The following is an 18586-nucleotide window of genomic DNA, read 5'->3' on the forward strand; positions in this document are numbered from 1 at the left end:
GGAGGGGGCCGGCCGGGCAGGCGGCTGGCGGCTTTGGAAGCTGGCTTCGCGGCTGGTACGGCGCTTGCGGCTCGGTCCCGACTCGGCGAGCGGCGCACAGAGGGCTCGGCGGGCGCGGGGGCTCCGGCGCGCCGGGGGGCGCAGCACATAGCGCGCGGACCCACGCCGCCGCGCCGCGCTCCCCTCGGCGGGGCCGCTGCCCGGGGGCCGGCCCTCGGCCGCGGCACTCGGAGCTCGGCGGCTGCCTGGCTTTAATGGCTGCTCGGCGGGGCAGTGTCTAGAGGTGGAAGCGGCTGCGGCACAGGAAGGCGCCGGAGCGAGCCTCCTCCGGGCCGGCCGCGCCCGCCGCGGAGCGCTCCATGGGGGCCCGCTGACCTGGGCGCCGTGGCCCGCTTGCCCGCTCGCTCGCCGGCCGCAAGCCCCGGCCATGAACTGAGTCCGCGGGCCGGCCCCGCGTCTGCTCCGCCCGCTCCTTTCTTCTCGCGCCTCCTCCGCCCGCCGCCGGCGGGCCCGGCTCCCCGGGGGCTGCGGCGCCCCGGGCTCGGCGGCCCGCGGGCCCCGGGGCGCGGGGCGGCGGCGGCGGGGGGCGCGCGGCTCCGGGCGGGGCGCCTGCACCATGAACTACCAGCAGCAGCTGGCCAACTCGGCTGCCATCCGGGCCGAGATCCAGCGCTTCGAGTCGGTCCATCCCAACATTTACTCCATCTATGAGCTGCTGGAGCGCGTGGAGGAGCCGGTGCTGCAGAACCAGATCCGGGAGCATGTCATCGCTATCGAAGGTGAGGAGGGCTGGCTGTCGCGGGGCTTCTGGAAAGCGCGGGGGAGCGGGCTCCTCCGGCGGCGCGGCGTGCACGCATGTGTGAGTGTGTGTGTGCTCCAGTCTATGTACACACGCGCCGGCCCGTGGCACGCGGCTGCCGGGCCGAGTGAGCACTGCAGTGCCTCTCACCCTGCAGGCCGGGCGGGCGAGAGCCCAGGCGAGGCCGAGGGCCGAGCTCTGCCAGGGAGGATGGATCGTAGTGCCTCTCCTGTGAGGAAGTGGCTGGACGTGGTTGTGTACTCCTGGGTCGCCCGAGTGACCCGACCTGCCCAGCTGATGCCTAGGGGTAGCTGGAGGGATTGGCACCACCGGGACTGTGACAGGTTACCGGTTCAGGGCCCAGCGTCCTGCTGGACGTTGACGATGTGTTCTGAGAAGTGCTGCCGTGGGGCGTGAGGCTCTGCCAGCTTGTCTTTGCTTCGTTCAGGGGGCACCGTGGAGGCTGATGAGTGGAGTTCTTGCAGAGTCAGCTCTGTTGCAAGACAGCGTTGTGTCCCGTCCACCTGTCCCTGTGCCTCCAAAGAGTGTCTTCTGTCAAAGTCCTGGGCCGAATGAGAAGGTGTCCTTACCAGGAGGATAGGGGCTTCCTCAGAGCCTCAGGGTCTCACGGTCACATTCCTGGGAGCCAGCCCCCCTTACTGCAAGTCAGGGAAGGCTGTGACCCTGCAGGGAACGGCGAGGCAACGGGGCCTCTCCTGGCCCCGTGTTCTCTTTGAATGACTGGTGGCTCTTATTACTCTGCTACTTGGCTTCTAGATTGTCTCTCTTATTCATTTGGTCCTGCCAGGATTCGCTCCGGAGACCAGTTAGGATGTAAATGTGGAATGTGGGGTTCTGTCTCAGCCACGGTCAATCAGCCAGCAGCCTTTTCCCTGCCATCCCTGCGGGCCACTGTCCACAATACAGCACTGTCCTGATGGGAGGCCAGTAGGGACGCTGTTGAGGGAGGCCCTGCAGGAATGTGTCTGAGAGCCTGACAGCCGGCTGTCACCCACCACCTCCTCTCCATCTTCAAGGGAGTGGGCATAGGCCATAGGAGGGCTTTGCTTTGGCACCATGCAGTCTGCACCACTAGTGCCAGGTTGTCTTGCTTTGACGCTTGGCCACTTAGGTGGAGAAGGTGAATTATTGTGGTGCTGATCCTCTTGGTATTTGGCAGCTCTGGGGACTTCAACAGTGGCTGGGCCAGGCTGCCGATTGGGTGGGCACATCCTTAGAGGGCTTGCTAATTCCCCTAGAGCAGTGGTTCTCAACCTTTCTAATGCCATGACCCTTTAATATAGTTCCTCATGTTGTGGTTCAGTCCCAACCATGACATTATTTTCATTGCTACTTCATAACTGTAATTTTGCTACTGTTAATGAATGGTCTTAGGTGACCCTGCTAGTTGGGTCAACAAGACCCACAGGTTGAGGACCAACCGCTGCTGTAGCGCCTAAGACCATCAGAAAACACAGATCTTTACATTACGATTGCATAACAGAAGCAAAATTATAGTTATGAAGTAGCAACGGAAATAATTTCATGGTTGGGGGCCACCACAACATGAGGAATTGTATTAAAAGGACGCAGCATTAGGAAGGCGGAGAACCACTGCCCTAAAGGATCTGAGCAGTGCTCCAGTCTTCTGTGGGGCCTGGCTCTCAGTGCCCCTGGCCACTCTCTCGGCAATTAGAGATGCTTCCAGATTCCTCGTGAGGCAGGGGCTGCGGGTGGCTTTGGGACCTGCCCAGGATGCTGACAGTCAGGCGGTGGGGCAGTAGTGCTCCTCTGGAGCCCGAGCTCTGTTCTGTTGCTGTCCAGTGAGGGGTCACTGTGCCTGTGTGTCTGTGGGCCTGTGTCGCTGTCTACCTGCAGCTCTCTCGGGCATCCACCAGAGTCTGATGAAACACTTTGAAAGTCAGTGCCAAGTCCTGAGCGCACCTGGCTGTCAGCACCTCCTGGCTGTGCAGAGCCCTCCAGCCTAGGGTGATTCATGGCACCTCATTCTCCTTCACCATTCTTGAAGCCCAGCTCAGGGAGGAAGGAGGGGGGGTCTCAGGCACTTCCAGCAAAGCTATTGATTGGGCTTTCTAGAAAGAGGATGTGGTTTTGTTTTTCTTTTTTTGAGAAAACACCGTGTGGTTCCTGGATGATAGGTTTTGGTAGCTTAATTGCCTGCCTTTATGATGTGAGACTTGCATTTCCTTCTTGGCTGAATCCTTGTCATTTTTAATGAGACTCGGAATCAGTGAGCGGGTCCTGCTTGGGGCTCTGACGGTGGTGTTATTTTTCTGTCAGAAAAGGAATGTCTGTATTGTGTCAGAGCTGTTGTTCATTTACTGAGGCTTCAGAATCATTCAGATATGCTTTTCATTATCATCATCAGCAATATCACCTTCATTTGTGTAGAACTTTATATCGAAATCCTCTTGTACGCCTGATCTCACAATGTCCGGGAGAAAGTGGGCAAGCTTTGTTTTTGTCAGTTTGTAGAAGATGAAGGTTCAGGGAGATAGAGTGACCCCCTGAATGTTCGAATGGGGTCATTCAAAGTGTGGGGTGAACCAAAGGGCCATCTGAACAGAGAGGCTGGATCGGCAGCCTCCCAAAGCACCTCACACGGCCCCTTCTAAGGAAATGTGAGTTCCTGTGTTGTAATGAAGTGTTCTCCCACCCTCTGCCAGTTGTTAGATTATGGCTGTGATTTATGTCTGTATCCTTGATGTTCTACAAATTGAGAAGTGTACTCAATTGTCGCAGGGCAACCTTTTTTTTTTTTTTTTTTTTTGGTATGAGAAGAAAACTGAGCACAACAGTGTTGTGCAGTGGTGTAGGGTGTGGGTTGCCCACTTGCGCCGAGTCTGAGAGCGGTGCTGTGGGTCCGGAGACTGCAGATGCCTTTGGAGGAGCCCTGTGTGGGGGCACTGACGTGCACCGGACCGAGCATCACTGGGAACTTCAGACACTTAGGCAGGTCTGCCTCTGCCTGCGAGCCTTGCAGGATGCTCCAGCGGCAAAGCGTACATCTTTCCCCATCAGGACTGTCTATGTGTATCACAGCACATAGTTGAACAGTAGCTTGTCCCACCCAAGGGAGACAACTGCCTGTCCTGCCTGTGTGCACATACGCAACACTGGAGTCACTCTTACCAAGTTTCCTGGTTAGCATACTGTGAGTACGCTTCAGTGTTAAGAAAAGTTTTGAGCATGTGATTTCTCATGTTGGCATGCTGTTCTAGCATTTGGCTGTGCCACGATTTCTTTGAAATTTCTCTTTCTCTGGCAGCCTCGGGAATTTTTGGTGTTGGGATGGGGAGTGGCCCTGTCGAAGGGAAGGGTGTTTTGGCTAAAAGCTCATTTCAAAGTGACTCTAGTGGGCCTGGATTGGAAAATCTCTAATCAGATGCACTGAATTGTGTATATGGTAGCTGCAAGAGCTCACGAGGATTCTCAGATACAAGTGGGCCTGTGACTCTGTGCAGGCACGGGGAATGGGATATTTTACCCATCGTGTTTTAAAACATTACCTTGCCCCCTGCCCCTAAACTGTTGGTTTTTTTTTCATATCTTTATTTCAGACTTGGAGAGATCTGTATCTCCCTCCCCGCACCCAGTTCTCTGGAGTCAGAGGAGCATTGCTGATGGTTTTCAGATTGATCTGATCAGATTTCTGGGGTGTCCCACAGGGTGTGGCATGCTGTGAAATGTTAACCCTGCAGCTTGGGCACTCTCCGTGCCCAGAAAAGCGCCCGGGAATGGCCTGCCTCCAGTGAGAGCAGCTTGGCGAGGTCTCCCCTCTGGTTCTTCTTTAAAAAGGCCAACTGGGATTGATGGGATTGAGGTAAATGAGTCAACTGCCTTTCATGTTAAAGAAAGCTTGTTCTTTTCCGGGATACAGTCTCTGTGTGCAATGGCACATTGTAATTCAGCTTGACGGCAGCAGAACCACGATGCCTGATAACCCGGCCAGCTCATTCAGCTGGGACCCTGCTCGGACCCCCAACCAGCTTTCCAGGCGGCAGATCAGCAGGAACCAAGCCTCCCCATGGCCCCGCTATAGCTTTGCGTGGCTTCCTTGGAGGGGGCCAGAGAGGTCACGATGGCCCAGTCCTTGGTGGGAGAGCTCTGCCTGGACGCCTGGTAAGGGCACTTGCACACGGGGATTTCAGGGCTGGGTGGGGGAAGATGGAGCAGGGGCCCCCCTAATCCCATGAAACAGCTCCTTTGTTCAGCATCTGTGCTTAGCAGAATGCTAAGTGCGTAACCTGCATGATGTCATTTCATCCTGGGCCATTTGGCACCTCTGAGGCGCAGGCAGTGTAGCAGACATGCCTGAGAGATGGACTGGGCAGCGCTGGCTCTTCCGCTCCGTGTGAGACAGAAATGGAGCTCCGGGCTTCTCACAGCTCCCAGGAGTCCTGTGTGCAGGCCACCCAGGCGAGTGTCCTGTGCTGGAGAGGGTTTGAGAATGTTGCAAATAACCAGCAGTATCATGCTCTCTGCAAAGTTGCTACCACGGCAACGCTTGATGAAGAGTTGGTTCTCCTATAGAGTTTGTTCTCCTACAGAGATGTATTTAACGCGTTTGTACCAGGTGTGTGTATCAGGGAGCAAACATCTTCCTGCCACCGATGAGCATAATTTGTTCTTGGCCACTATCGAGTGTATTTGTAATTTCTCAAGTTTAATCAAATGGCGCAGGTTTGGGCCTTTTAATTGTTGACAAACATGTCACAGTTTTCTCCTTAAAAAGTAATTCTCCCTTGGCTTAAATCGCATGCCTCTGGCCAGTGACGGAACCCTTCACATCCAGGTGTCCTCTCCAGCGTGATGTCAGCTTCCGTTCCCCCTCCTGTCACAACGAAGGCCCGGCCCGCCAGCTCCCTTTGGCTTATGTCCTCGCACTGCTCCAGCTTGAGGGACTGGAAGCCCTTTGCAGGCAAAAGTCAGTTGTGTTCATTTTTCAGAATTTATTATTTATTTTTTTTATATTTTACTGATTTTTTTACAGAGAGGAAGGGAGAGGGACAGAGAGTTAGAAACATTGATGAGAGAGAAACATCTATCAGCTGCCTCCTGCACACCTCCTCCTGGAGATGTACCTGCAACCAAGGTACATGCCCTTGACTGGAATTGAACCTGGGACCTTTCAGTCCACAGGCTGACGCTCTATCCACTGAGCCAAACCAGTCTGGGCTGTGTTCAATTTTTATCTCCTCAGTGATTCACTGTGTTGTGTTTTGCCCCTGGAAGCTGCCTAGGAATTGTTGGTTGACTGGGTGACGTGCCAGAGGAGCTTAACATTTTTCTCTGGAGTTTGGGTCCTTCTGCTCCTCATTGTTGGTGTAAACAGTGTTTGTCCAGTGGCCCGAGTGAGGGCATTTGAAACATCTTGGAGCACAGATGTTAGGGCTGCGCACCTTTGGGATCTGGTGGGTAGCTTGGGTGAAAAGGAGACTTAGTGTATGAAGGGTAAGAAATAGATCTGCTGGCTGAGTCCTGGCAGCTTGCGCAAAAGATTGGTGTTTCTTTATGTTGGTGTGAGTTTTAGACCTAGGACCAATTTCGTCCTTAGGGGCAAGTGAGGGACAGGCCAGGCCCGTGGTTGGCAAATTGCGGCTCTCAAGACAAATGCTGCTCTTTGACCCCTTGAGTGTGGCTCTTCTACAAAATACCAAGGCCTGGGAGAGTATTTTGAAGAAGTGGCATTAGGAGAAGTTTAAGTTTAAAAAAGTTGGCTCTCAAAAGAAATTTCAATCATCGTTACTGTTGATATTTGGCTCTGTTGACTAATGAGTTTGCCGACCACTGGACCAGGCGACCGACCTAATGTGGTATCTTCAGTGAAATACTGAGAGTCAGGCGTCTCGAAGTTGAGCGTGCAGTCAGATCACACGGAGGTCTTGGGGAAACAGATTGCTGCCCCCTCCCGAGTTTCTAGTCTGTAGGTCCAGAGTGGCCGAGAACGTGCTGTGCTAAACATATCCCTGAGGATGCCGGTGCTGCTGGCCCCGGACGCACGCACTTGGAGAGGCTTTGCTGTGGTGGTAGGAGTCCCAGGGAACCGACCGGGCGTCTCTGGGCCAGCTCTCCAGCACTCACTCCCAGGCGGCCTCCCTCTCCCCCTCCCTGCAGGGTACACGGGAGGCCCTAGCCCAGGGCTCGCACAGCTTGGATGAGTGGAAGAGGGATTTCAACCCAGGTCCCAGGGGCTTCTAGGCTGTGTCCTCTCTTCTTCCACAATGCTGAGCGCCCCAGGAGGGGATGGACATTGTCAGGGGAATCCGGTAGGGGACCAGTTCTGTCCCATTTCCTTCTAAGTCCCGGCCTGTGGGTCCGTGGCTTTTCCATCTGGTTTTCAGAGATTATGGATGTGTAGTGTGTCCTCTCCCGCCTACGCCCACAGGGGTGGTTCAGAATTCACTTGCAAAGCAGACCATGTGTTTTGTTGCTGGTGTTTCAGAGCCGAAGGAGCATTTCTGTGAAAAGGGGGAGCGAAGTGTTACTAGCATGGGAACAGGGCTGCTGGGGGTGGGGGGCCTGAAGGAAGTGAGTCAGGAGGAGAAGCAGTGGCAGCAGCTGCGGGGACCTGCAAAACAAAACCTGCGGCCCTGATTCTCCCACCTCTGCTTTTTCGTCCAAACCAGGCTTTTATTTCGTTAAGACCCAAATCCTTTATTTTGCATCCTTCTTTTTTCCTGTGTCCCCTGCAGGTATTTACAGTGTATCAGTCTGGCTCTGGCTTGTTTTAACTACTGATTTGGTCTTGTCTTGCATTTCCTAACATTCAAACAAACCCCTATCCCCACCCCCGCCCCTTCCGAGCGCACCAGATCCTGGGAGTCTTTCTCTTAAGTGATTGAGTTTGGCAGAGCGGATCAGGCTTAGTTATTTTTAAAATCCAGGGTTCGGGGTTCTGATCCGGTGCTTAGCTACATAATTCCTTCCCTTTGTTAAGTACCTTTCTCCAAGGAGCGAAATGCAGTCTACAGATGTCTGTCTCTAATCTCTGCAGCATCTGTTATTTTCGTACGGGCGTGAGTGCGGGGCCTTGTGTGCTCTGTGAGCCCAGCCTTCCGGGAGCATTGAAGGGCCCCGGATCTGCGGCGCCCGTTTTATGTGTGGGGAGCCTGCCTGCACACAGGGCTCTGTGTGGGGTGACTTTCCCAAGACATACCGATGACCTGTCCAGGGGCAGGGCTGGCCCTGTAGTTCGGGTCCAGTCCCCCCACTTCCCTGCGTTCCTCACTCTCAACTGGCCGGGGCCAAAAGGGGTCTTGGTTAGGTCTGCGGGCTTGGGGGTGGTGGGGGGAGGAGTAAGAGGGGGAAATCGGACTCAGGGCAAACCCCATCCCTGCCAGAAGGGGTTGTTAATGGACCCTTTGAATAACCAGCCTAATAGCTTGTCTGTGTTGTGATTTTCCATAAAGAGCAGACTAAATATAGGCTGGAGGGTGGGGACCAGGGCCCAAGGGGGGCTGTCATCACTCTGATATTGTTTCTTCCACTGGTCATCGGAACTTGCCACCGGCCCGAACAGGTGCCGCCCTGCGCCTGGGAACAGACGGGCGGTGGTGCTGGAGCCAGGGCTCATCCGCACATTTCACACTTTCCCCTGCGCCGTGGCGATGGTCTTTTTTGGGCTGCAGTGTTGGAGTATTTGTACAGTGTTTCTACACAAGCAACTGTCTGATCTTTAAAATCGTTCATTCCGTCTGGTTGTCATTAGCTTCATGGTTAGAAGCTGCCTCTTTTTTTTTTTTTTTTTTTTTTTTTTTTTAATGGTGGGAAACACTTTTCATGGTTCTGGGAGAAGAATTCCAGCTAATTCCCAGCTATGTTCACCAACGATTTATGTTTGGTCTTAGAAATGTCAACATGGAAGAGGCCCTAGCAAATAGAACCATGCTGCTTTCCAGCCTAGGAAGTGCCCTGCAGAAGCTGCTATTACCGAATCCTCAGATCATGGTCTTGAGGGGAGAACAGTGTCTTTAGGAAGTGAATTTAGTTTTAGTCCCATGAGCTCTAGTTGATACAGACATACTGCGTTGAGGATACTTGAAGGAATTAGAACTTTTTCTTTTTTTAATACTTTATTGATTTTTTACTGAGAGGAAGGATAGAGAGTTAGAAACATCAATGAGAGAGAAACAATAATCAGCTGCCTCCTGCACACTCCCTACTGGGGATGTGCCCGCAACCAAGGTACATGCCCAGATTGGACCCTTGAGTCCGCAGGTGGACGCTCTATCCACTGAGCGCCAAACCAGCCAGGGCAGAATTTTTTTTATTTTTTTATTTATTTATTTATTTTATTTTATGAAAGCCTATAACAAGACCCACCTTCGTTTTCTGAGTCTTTACTTTTTCCGTGGGCTTGGCGTGGGACCGATGGGGTCTTTGGCGAGGCGTGGTGTTCCAGGTAAGGTAAGAAGCTTGTGTAATGCAGTAGAAAGGGATTGGGGAGAGCCGATTGCCCTGGCGTTCAGCTGTTGATGTTTCCACCTGCCCTCTTCTGTGAGGGGAGCATCTGGAAGTCTGCCTGCCCCCCTTGGTTGTTTTCAGAGATCTGGGGTGCTGCTGTGGGCAGTGATTCAGTCTCCTCGTGTTCTGACACGTCCCGCTAGCACAGGCTGACCCACCTGATTTTTTCCCAAACAAACAAATACCAAACAAGAGCACCGTTTCAGTTTTAGCCCTGACAACCAAGCCTGAGTCTAATTTCCCACATATTCTTTAAAAAAAAATATTTTATTGCTTTTTTACGGAGAGGAAGGGTAAGGGATAGAGAGCTAGAAACATCGATGAGAGAGAAACACCGATTAGCTGCCTCCTGCACATCCTCCACTGGGGATGTGCCCGCAACCAAGGTATATGCCCTTGACCGCAATCGAACCTGGGACCTTTCATGACGCTCTGTCCACTGAGCCAAACTGGTTTTGGCTTCCAACATATTTTTATTTGGAGTTTGGGATTGGCGGGATTGAGATCCACGCCAGTCTTCCTCATTGTTTTAGACTCTTTGTTGACATATAACTTAAATAAAGAAGGCCGGGAAGTTTCCACTGACTGTCCCCTGTGTGTACCCAGCATCCAGGTCAAGAACTAGAGGTGGCCAGCCAGGGAGACCCAGCCCCACGGTGTGTCGCAGAGACCGTGGCGGCTTTCATTGACGGATCTGTTCTACTGTTGGTGGGCACGTGGGTAGTTTCCTATTTGGGCTGGTATGGAATAGCGTGACTGTGCGTGTTCTCATGCGTGCCTTTCGGTGCCCCCATGTCCCGCTCCTGTCAGCATCTGCTGGGAGCAGAGTGCTGGGGCCTCTTACCTTGGCTCCCCAGCTGGACACAGCCATCCTGAAACCTCACCTTCCGGCGGGCGGCCCCAGTCTGGAGGGGGACCTTTCATTGCTGTCCAAGATCCAGCGTGTGGCACTCAGGACGCAGTTCAGCTGCTGCCTCCTTCCTTGGATTTCCATCGTCAATAAGCAAATATTTAGGTGGCTGATGCATTTCCGGCACTGTCATAGATGTCAAGTTTTAAAATTTTCAGTTGTCTACAGACTGCTGTTTCCTTGTTAGTTGCATAGTTACAGCTCTCTACGCGGAGCTGGGTGAGGGAAAGCATTCACCGGGAAGCACTTCCCTTTGGAATGTGGAGGGTTCCATTCCACTGTGACTGCTGTGGCGGAAGACCTCTGCACTCAGCTGGGGTCCTCTTTCTGGCTAAGCCTAGGCCTCCGGCATCCATCTCACCACTTCAGTACCCTCTGTGCTGGTATCTGAAAGGAAACTCATTTTGCTACTTTTGGCTTGAGCTGTTCTGTGGTCTTAATATGTACATGCTAGCACTATTCGGTTTCTGTTGTTTGTAGCAATTATGCAAAAACACGAAAGGAAAAAAAAGAAAAGAAAAGCTAAGTGTTGCCAACTCTGCTATTCTCAAGGGGCTATTTTCTTTGTTCCTGCACATCCTGGGAACTGCCATTACCATCCCTCCCACCCCCTCACACCCCCTTCCCTCAGGCCACACTCACCACTGAGGCCAAATCTGGGAGCTTTTATAAGAACCCCAGGACACAGATGAACACAGATCCCGGGGTTGGGGTTGGGGGGTGGGGGGGGTGTGTGCCTGTGTGAACTATTCCAGTTGCTTTACAAACGCAAATATTTATTTTGAGGGATGGGAGTGCGAGGGCGGTGTTTATCTTCACTTTGTTTGGTATGGGAAGTGGCTGAGGGAGAATCAATAGGCAAGATGTTATCAAGCAGCTACACTGGGCAAAGCACTGTGCTTGAACCTGGCAGGGTAGGCAGATGTGTGGAAGCTGAGCCCTCTGCCCGGCCCTGGAGGCCACAGCGATATAGATAACCAGGCAGTCCGGGCCAGGGAGGGCCGGGAGGGGACGGAGTGACAGAATGAACTGGGCAGGAATCGGGCAGGGGAGGGCTTCCCAGGCTCCTGTGGAACGGGAGTGGGGCATCCAGACTGCGGAGAACTCGGGATGGGGAGGAGCAGAATGAGGGAGGAGAGCCTTGTGAGCCCCAGAGAGCTGGCTGGGAGAGCCTTTCCTGGCAGCAGGAAAAGATTGATTATGGATTTCCGTTTGGGGAGCGGTGCACTGGGACTGGCAGTGATTGCCCTGCAGGGTAGGAATGTGGTGGGGGCTGTGGGAGTGGGCGTGGCAGGCAGGGTTCAAACCAAAGCTCATGTGAGGGAAGGTGGGGGCCTGGGCAAGGGAGTCGGGGAGCAGAGATGGGCCCCCAAAGGTGTACACAGAGGTTAGGCCTGAGGTTGCCTGTGAGTTTCAAGGTGGAGGGAAACGGGGGTGGGGACTGAGGTTTGAGCCTGGAAGCACACAGGGAGTGGGGGGCACTTTAGGGGGGATTCCTAGATTAAGGTGACCAGACGTTTCGATTTTAGCGGGACAGTCCCGATTTTTAACAATTTTTGGATAAAAATCGGGACTTTTTAAAAACGCCACGGGTTGTGGGACAAATTGTTAAAAACCGGGACTATCCTGCCAAAAGCGGGATATCTGGTCACCTTATCCGAGATGCCCCATGGTTTGGGTGGCAGGGAGGTGCTCAGCCACACAGGGAAGAGACCCAGGATTCATAGAGGAGGGCCTTGTCCCTGTGGGATGAGCTGGGATGTGTAGGTTCAGGAGCCCGCATGTCACACAGGCTGAGGCAGGAATCAAGAATGTACTGCCGTCTCTCCTCTGCAGATGCTTTAACGGGTGTCTGAGGTTTACATCCATCTTGGGAGTTATCTAGTGTGTGTCTCTCTCCAGGAGCTGAATCAGTCCCGGAATGGGGCGGCCAGGGGGGCGGGTATATATGACTAAGCTGCAGCTCACAGACCCTGGGCCCTGAGGTCCTGCTTGTCTAGCCAGGCAGTCTCCTGGCTAACTGTGCCTTTTCGAGAAAAACACAAGAGTACATGCCACAGATGCTTGATTGATGTATCTTCCGTATCTGTGTATCTGTATCTAAATCTGTAGCCTTGTTACCTGTCTGGCAGGTGTGGGCATTTCCAACTCCATGGGTTTAGCTGGTAGATCCAGGTGCTGGGCCACAGTGGTGAACAGGCCATAAGCCGTGCAGGGGCAGGGCAGGTGCACACGGGGGTCAGGTGGGGGGCTAGGAGAGTGGAGGCTGTGTCATGAGGAGACTCAGGTCTTCATACCCCCCACCCCCGATGAAGCCCTGTTTGAGAAGACAGGAAGCTGATGACATTTGGGGGGTCATTAGTCTTGCCTCTGCAGGAGGCCTTGGAAAACTCTCCCTAAAGAAACCCCACTGTGTTCACACCAGAAAGCCAGTTTCCAGTTTTCACTAGGATAATTTCACTTTTACCCAGGTATCTTAGTCTGTATTTGTCTTTCTGGTCACCTTATGCTGGGGAATAAAACAATTAGATATATAGTATATATCTCTTTCTGCCCACAGTCTAAATCCAGAGGCCCCCCTTCCCCCTCCCCCTGTCCCACTCTCCCCATCCTCATCCCAACTCCCAAAGCCCCGACCCCACTTTTCCTGAGCACCCAGCTCACCTGGGCAGTCTGAGAGGGGCGCTCAGGTCCCGGGAAGCGAGTTTGTGCATCTCTCTGGAACCTTTGAGCTTTGCTGAACGGGAGCTAGTCTGGACTTGATGTCGGTGCTGCTTTTCCTGACAGTGGTTCAGAGTTCCACACTTGGAGGAGGGAGCCTGTGTTTTTTTCTAGAATCCAAGCTCCTACTTGGGATGGAACAGAGTGAAGTGGCACACTCAGATGTTTTGATTTGCAGAGCACCTGCCTGGAGATCAGAGACACTCAGTCTGCTGGGGAGACCTGCTGTCCTCCACCCACCAATGGAGACATTGGGGTGGTTGTGTTGAGTGGGCCGTGCTCGGGAAGAGCGTCCATGGAGCCCTCCCACCTGAGGGTTCAGATCCCTGTGGGTCCGCCCAGGGGAAGGGGATGTGCCACAGGGACTGGGAGGAGACATTTTGCTATGAAAAGAGATGAAATTTGGTTACAAGTCAAGGAGGGTCTCTTTTTCTCAACATTTTGTGATAAAAGTTTTCAAGCACAGAGAAGAGTTGAAAGAATATTTAGAGTGAACTCTTATAGACGCTGATTCTCCACTTGTGAAGTCTCCCCATCCACCCCGCAGGTTATTTAGCCAGCATTTCTATGGAATGCACAGTTCTACGAGGCGGATCTGGCTTTGTCTTGGAGTCGAAAGGATTTCTGGAAACAGTGCCCATCAGTCTTGTGGCTCAGACTCCAGGTGCCATGCTGACCCAGCACCGGCAGAGTGCTCATTAAGTATGGACCGGATGTGAGGTGTCTCAGCCTTCGGGGGACGTGGGTTTAGCGTGCGCTTGGGAAAGGACGGCTTTCTGTTGTGTTAATCCTGATACAGTTTGAACTTGGATGAAAAGGGAAACTCTGAGTAGAATTCTACGGCTGTGTGTGTGTGTGTGTGTGTGTGTGTGTGTGTGTTGGGAGGGCAGCCTCTCTTTGGGCCTCGGTGGCTTTGGGAATCTGGTGGCACAAAGTCCTCTGTGTCCCAGAACATGGGTTTTGGGAGTAGCTGATGTATTGACATGGAACTGACATTTCCTCGTTGGAACATGTTAGCCATGCCCGCTGCCTGGAAGCAGAATGATGTCATGGAAGAACACAGCCTTGGTGACTCTATGTGGCTTGTAGCTGACCCCCTAGCCTGGGGCATCCAGCACAGGCTCTTGCCTCAGTGATGTGCTGTGGAACTCTGGGAAAATGCATGTGACCCCTTTGGGCCTCAGTTTCAGAGGCTGGAATTCCCGGGTTAAACTTTTATTTCAAGGTTCCTCCTGTCTCGGAAGTGACTGCCACCGCCTCATCTATCGCTCCTGGGTCCCTGAACTGACCTGGCCTGGGGTAGTGGGGCAGGGAGGGTGAGGAGAGGTTTTGGTGCGAAGAGGCCCGATTGCCCCAGGGCTGTGTGCTGAATGTCTCACCTGCAGTTCTCATTCCCCAACCAGGAAAGTGAAATTCCACTCAGTAGAGTAACATCCAAAAACGGGGAGGAAACATAGCATGTGTAACCCATGTCATCTGTGGATGATGGTCCAGCACCGTGTGCCTCCTGTAACGTGCACACGTGTTGAAGGCCTCCTTATAACGTCTGAGTGTGCAGGGTCTTCTGGAGGAACCTGTATCCCCGCAATGTCCTCTTGCCAGACGTAGGGAGAGACAGTACATGGGACTGTGTAACCCTGGGGGATGGCATGTCATCGTCACTGTCACCAGCAGGTCGTAATGGTGTGGGGGTGATTAAGGAATCTGGACAAGTGGAGGTCTGATGGGAGGTGGTAAGGCAGATCCTGGAAGTCTAGTTCAGCTGTCAATCATACGTGTTAGGGAGGAGCTTCCAGAATTGGAGTTATCTCCAGGGTGAACTGGGAGCTGAATAATAGTGCGATTCCTATCTCTGCAGTGGTAATTACCATGTTAATTACAGAACCTGATTAGTTAGGCCCATATTCCTATTTCCCAGGCTGGGCCTAAATAGAAAATTCACTTTCGAATTTTCTGGGTTGCTTGTGCCAGCGATGACCTCACAGTGGGCTGGTAGTCCCCCGCCTCCTCCTCACCCGGCCCCCTGCCACTCTCCCCACATCCTGCCCAGAACTGGCCCCTGTCCATAGGGGCCTTTTGGGGGGACTGAGTCAGCAGATTCCTCCTCAGCATCGTCTCTCGAAGTCTTCACCACAGCGCTCTGCTGCTGTCCGCATGTCACGGGGCGTCTCCGGGACATGCCAGGCTATGCTAGCAGCTAGACAGCCGGCCTTCAGTTTTCTCCTGGACTTCAAGTGGGCTTGGCTCACTCACGGCTTCCACCCCAGATTTCTATCTGAATGAGCCATTGGGTCTCAGATCTCCTGCTAGAACCTGGCTTTTTTAATTTCCATTTTGTCATGATCATCTCTTCAAACCCCAAACAAGCTTTGAGGTGAGGGGAATTTATGTCAGAATATATTTCACTTGTCACCTCTTTAAGTGCAACTAGAGGTTGAGTTTCTAAAAGCTTGGAGGCTCTGAGGGTCCTTCCCTTTTCCCCACATTCTCACTTTCTCACCGTTACCACCCCCTCCCCATAGGGGAGAAAGCTTAACTTTTGAACCTGCCCGCTGCTGATGGGACAAGGACACTTTCGCTCCAACAGGCTAGTTTATAAAGACTGCTCTAGCCTCACGCATGCATTTTCAAGGTGGAAGGGGTTTTCAGATGACTCGCCTGTCCCTTTCCGAGGTTAATTTCAACAGTAGGCAACTGCAGTTCTCCTTATGGCTTGACTGTCTCCATGTGTTAAAGCCCTCTTGTTCCTGAGTTTTAGATCAGAGATGTCTGCCTTGTCCACCACCACTAGCTGGACCCCTTGTACATCTCTCTCTCTCTCTTCCCCCCTCCCTCCCCTTCTGGCTCCCTCCCTCTCTCCTTACTTCCCTCCCCCATCCTTTCCTGCCACACCTCTCCCTCCTTCACTCCTTCCTTGCCTCCTTCTCTCCCTCCCTCTCTTCCCCTCCCCCTCTAAGAACCTGTGTGCATGCGTATGCCCCCTGCGCCCCCAACCCCTCCACTTCCCCAGAGAGCAGGAGCAGGCAGACTCCTCTGTCGAGTCCCTAGAGCAGAGGCCTGGGCTTGGCTTGTGAACGGGGTGGGGATGGAGACATCTTGGCCCATCGTGCTAGAGGGCAGAATTCTCCAACCTGCCGCAGGCACACGCTGGCTCTCCCAAGCCCTGCCTGAGGATTCTGTAGGAAGGTACCGATAATTGCAGTGAACTTTCCTGGAGACTTGTGTTGGAAAGATGCATTTCCCATGGTTACTGTTACCTTGGCTCCTGTTACATAACTGCTGTTAGATTCAGATGCAGGAGTTTTAAAGCTTGGGTTCCAACACACACACACACACACACACACACACACACACGACTTAAACTGTGATGGCTGTGACAGTGCCTTTTGGGGGCTTTCTGGACAGAAAAAGAGGACATTTGATCAGAAACTGGAGTTTATTTGACCAAGAATTTCTCTCTCCGTTTGAAGCGTGGTGACTCTGAGAACATCCTTGGGTGGGAGCTGTCTGTCATAAGCTGCATCCACACGGGCAGGGCCACCCAGCCGGGAAGCCCGGCCCTTACTCCTGCTTTCCTCCACCCTAATCCAAAATCATAATCTTTATTCCCCGCAAACACGGGGAGATGAGCGGGGGCTGGGGGGCTGAATAGACAGAGCTGCTTAGAAGTGACCCAGTCTGATCAGGGAGCTCAGTGGGCCGCTTTCTTGCTCTTTTCTCTGCATGCACCACACTCTTAGCGAGGTTCCAGCCTTTCCCCCCAGTGTGAAGGACGCTGGAGCAGTCTCTCTCTCTCTCTCTCTCTCTCTCTCTCTCTCTCTCTCTCTCTCTCTCTTTCTCTCTTTCTCTCTCTCAATATATTTTGTGATTTCAGAGAGGAAGGGAGAGGAAGAGACAGAAGCATCAATGATGAGAATCATGGATGAGAATCCTGTACGTCCCCGACTGGGATTGAGCCTGCAACCCAGGCATGTGTCCTTGACCAAAATCCAACCTGGGACCCTTCGTCTGGTGCGCTATCCACTGAGCCAGACCGGCTGGGGCTGGAACAGCCTTTCTGATACTCTCTCCTGAAAGCCTCCAGGCAGCCAGGACACTCGTGCTGGGCCGACTCCTGGGGGCCGATTCTCTCTTCACATCTTCCAGCTCTTTAATTGGGGGATTATTTACGATCACATGTGGTAGTTTTTATGCTGAGCGTCTGTACCTCAGAAGGCTCAGTGAAGCAGCTGTTTGGAATCCGTCCTATGGTCAGAAGATGGCCAGTCTCCAGGGTCCCGTGTGCCAGGCCCAGTGCTGGAGGGCCAGGAGCTGTGCGCCCTCCTCCCTGCAGTGGTCTGTCTCCGATTTTAGTTATGAATTCCTTTTTAGGAAGAGAGGACCTCAGCAGCTACTTATAAATGCCAAGCACTGTGAGGACGGTCAGGGAGAGGCCGGCACGAGGCGGTGCATGCCAGTGGGGCATGCTGGCAGGAGTCTGGTCGGCCCCTGTCCCATCGTCCTGTGTGTGTGTGTGTGTGTGTGTGTGTGTGTGTGTGTGTGTGTGCGCGCGCGCCCCCCCCCCCCCCCCCGCCCCGTGTCCCGTCGTCGTCCCCCCCTCCGCCTAGTTATGATGCTTTAATGCAGCAGGAAGGAAACATCTCTGATGGCCCAGGTCTGCAGAGGGGCTGGGGAAGTCTTTGTGGTCTGCACCCACTGTGGGGTCCCGTGTGAGATTTGAAGCCACATTCCCTGCCTTTTACTCTGAGCTTAGAAAGCACGGAGCAGCTGCTGGCTTCCTCCTGCTCCGAGGCTCCGGTTGGCAGTCCACGGACACTAACTGGCAGTTCTGGTGGTCTGAGAAGGAGACCCACCGCAGGCTCGTGTCTGGAGCGGGGAGGCTTTCCAAACAGCCTTTCCCGAAAATCTGCAACACCTTCAATCCAGGCTGGTTGACGCTTAAATAGAAGCCACACCAATCATGTGACGTTTTCATAATGGAGATGCCAGCAAGCAGTTAATGTTTAACGCGTACGCACGGACGTGACTTCCTCTGAGCTATAATCACCACCATGGGGAGAGGCGGATGCCCTGGTGGTGAAAGCAATTCCCCTGAGGTGACCCAGAGCCAGATGGCTGAGCTGAGAGGCAGAGTCCGGGCCAGCCCGGCACCGTTAGGGGGTGCGGTGGGGGGGGCAGCACCTGGGTGGATTGGGCGGGTCGCATGGCACCACCCTTTCCGGATAGAGCCACCAGAGCTGAAGAGAAAGGCACGATCTTGCACTTCGTCAGGACGGAGGTTCCCTGATTCCCGGCCAGTGCTCTGCCCACGGCATTCCGACTGGGGGGCGGTCTGCCTTCAAGGTGTGAGTTGGTCCTGCTTCCGCACCTGTGCGGGGAGCTGACCACAGCACCTGGCTGACCCCCGGTCAGGGAGGGGCAGTGAGGCCTCCTACCTGGGTGGCTGGGAAGGAGTGGGACGCATAGGTGGTGGCTGTGCCCCTGTTTCCAACTTGACATCCATCAGTGTACGAGGTGTGCCTGCGAGTTCCCCCTGGAGTGGTCCTCCCCTGCGCAGGCAGGACTCACTGGGAGCCACGGGACCCTCCTGCCGTAGGTCTGTGGCTGGCAGTACCGCCAGGGTCGTTGGTGAATTTTATAGCGGGCACTGCTCCTTCTGCACTCGTTCT

The 18586-nt window shown here is 53.7% G+C and overlaps 1 protein-coding gene across 5 annotated transcripts in view; it reads left to right on the forward strand.

Annotated features, from left to right (window-relative positions):
- Window positions 1-480: 480 nt before the first annotated feature.
- AGAP1 (ArfGAP with GTPase domain, ankyrin repeat and PH domain 1) overlaps window positions 481-18586 on the forward strand; it is a 396133-nt gene continuing 378027 nt past the window's right edge. For all 5 annotated transcript variants that reach the window (XM_036420716.2, XM_036420719.2, XM_036420717.2 and 2 more), the window contains exon 1: window positions 481-779. In XM_036420716.2, coding sequence (XP_036276609.1) covers window positions 617-779 — 163 coding nt within the window. In that variant the 5' untranslated portion in view covers window positions 481-616. The remainder of the gene's footprint in view (window positions 780-18586) is intronic.

Source organism: Pipistrellus kuhlii, unplaced genomic scaffold (genome assembly GCF_014108245.1).
Source record: "Pipistrellus kuhlii isolate mPipKuh1 unplaced genomic scaffold, mPipKuh1.p scaffold_m20_p_7, whole genome shotgun sequence".
Lineage (NCBI taxonomy): Eukaryota > Metazoa > Chordata > Mammalia > Chiroptera > Vespertilionidae > Pipistrellus > Pipistrellus kuhlii.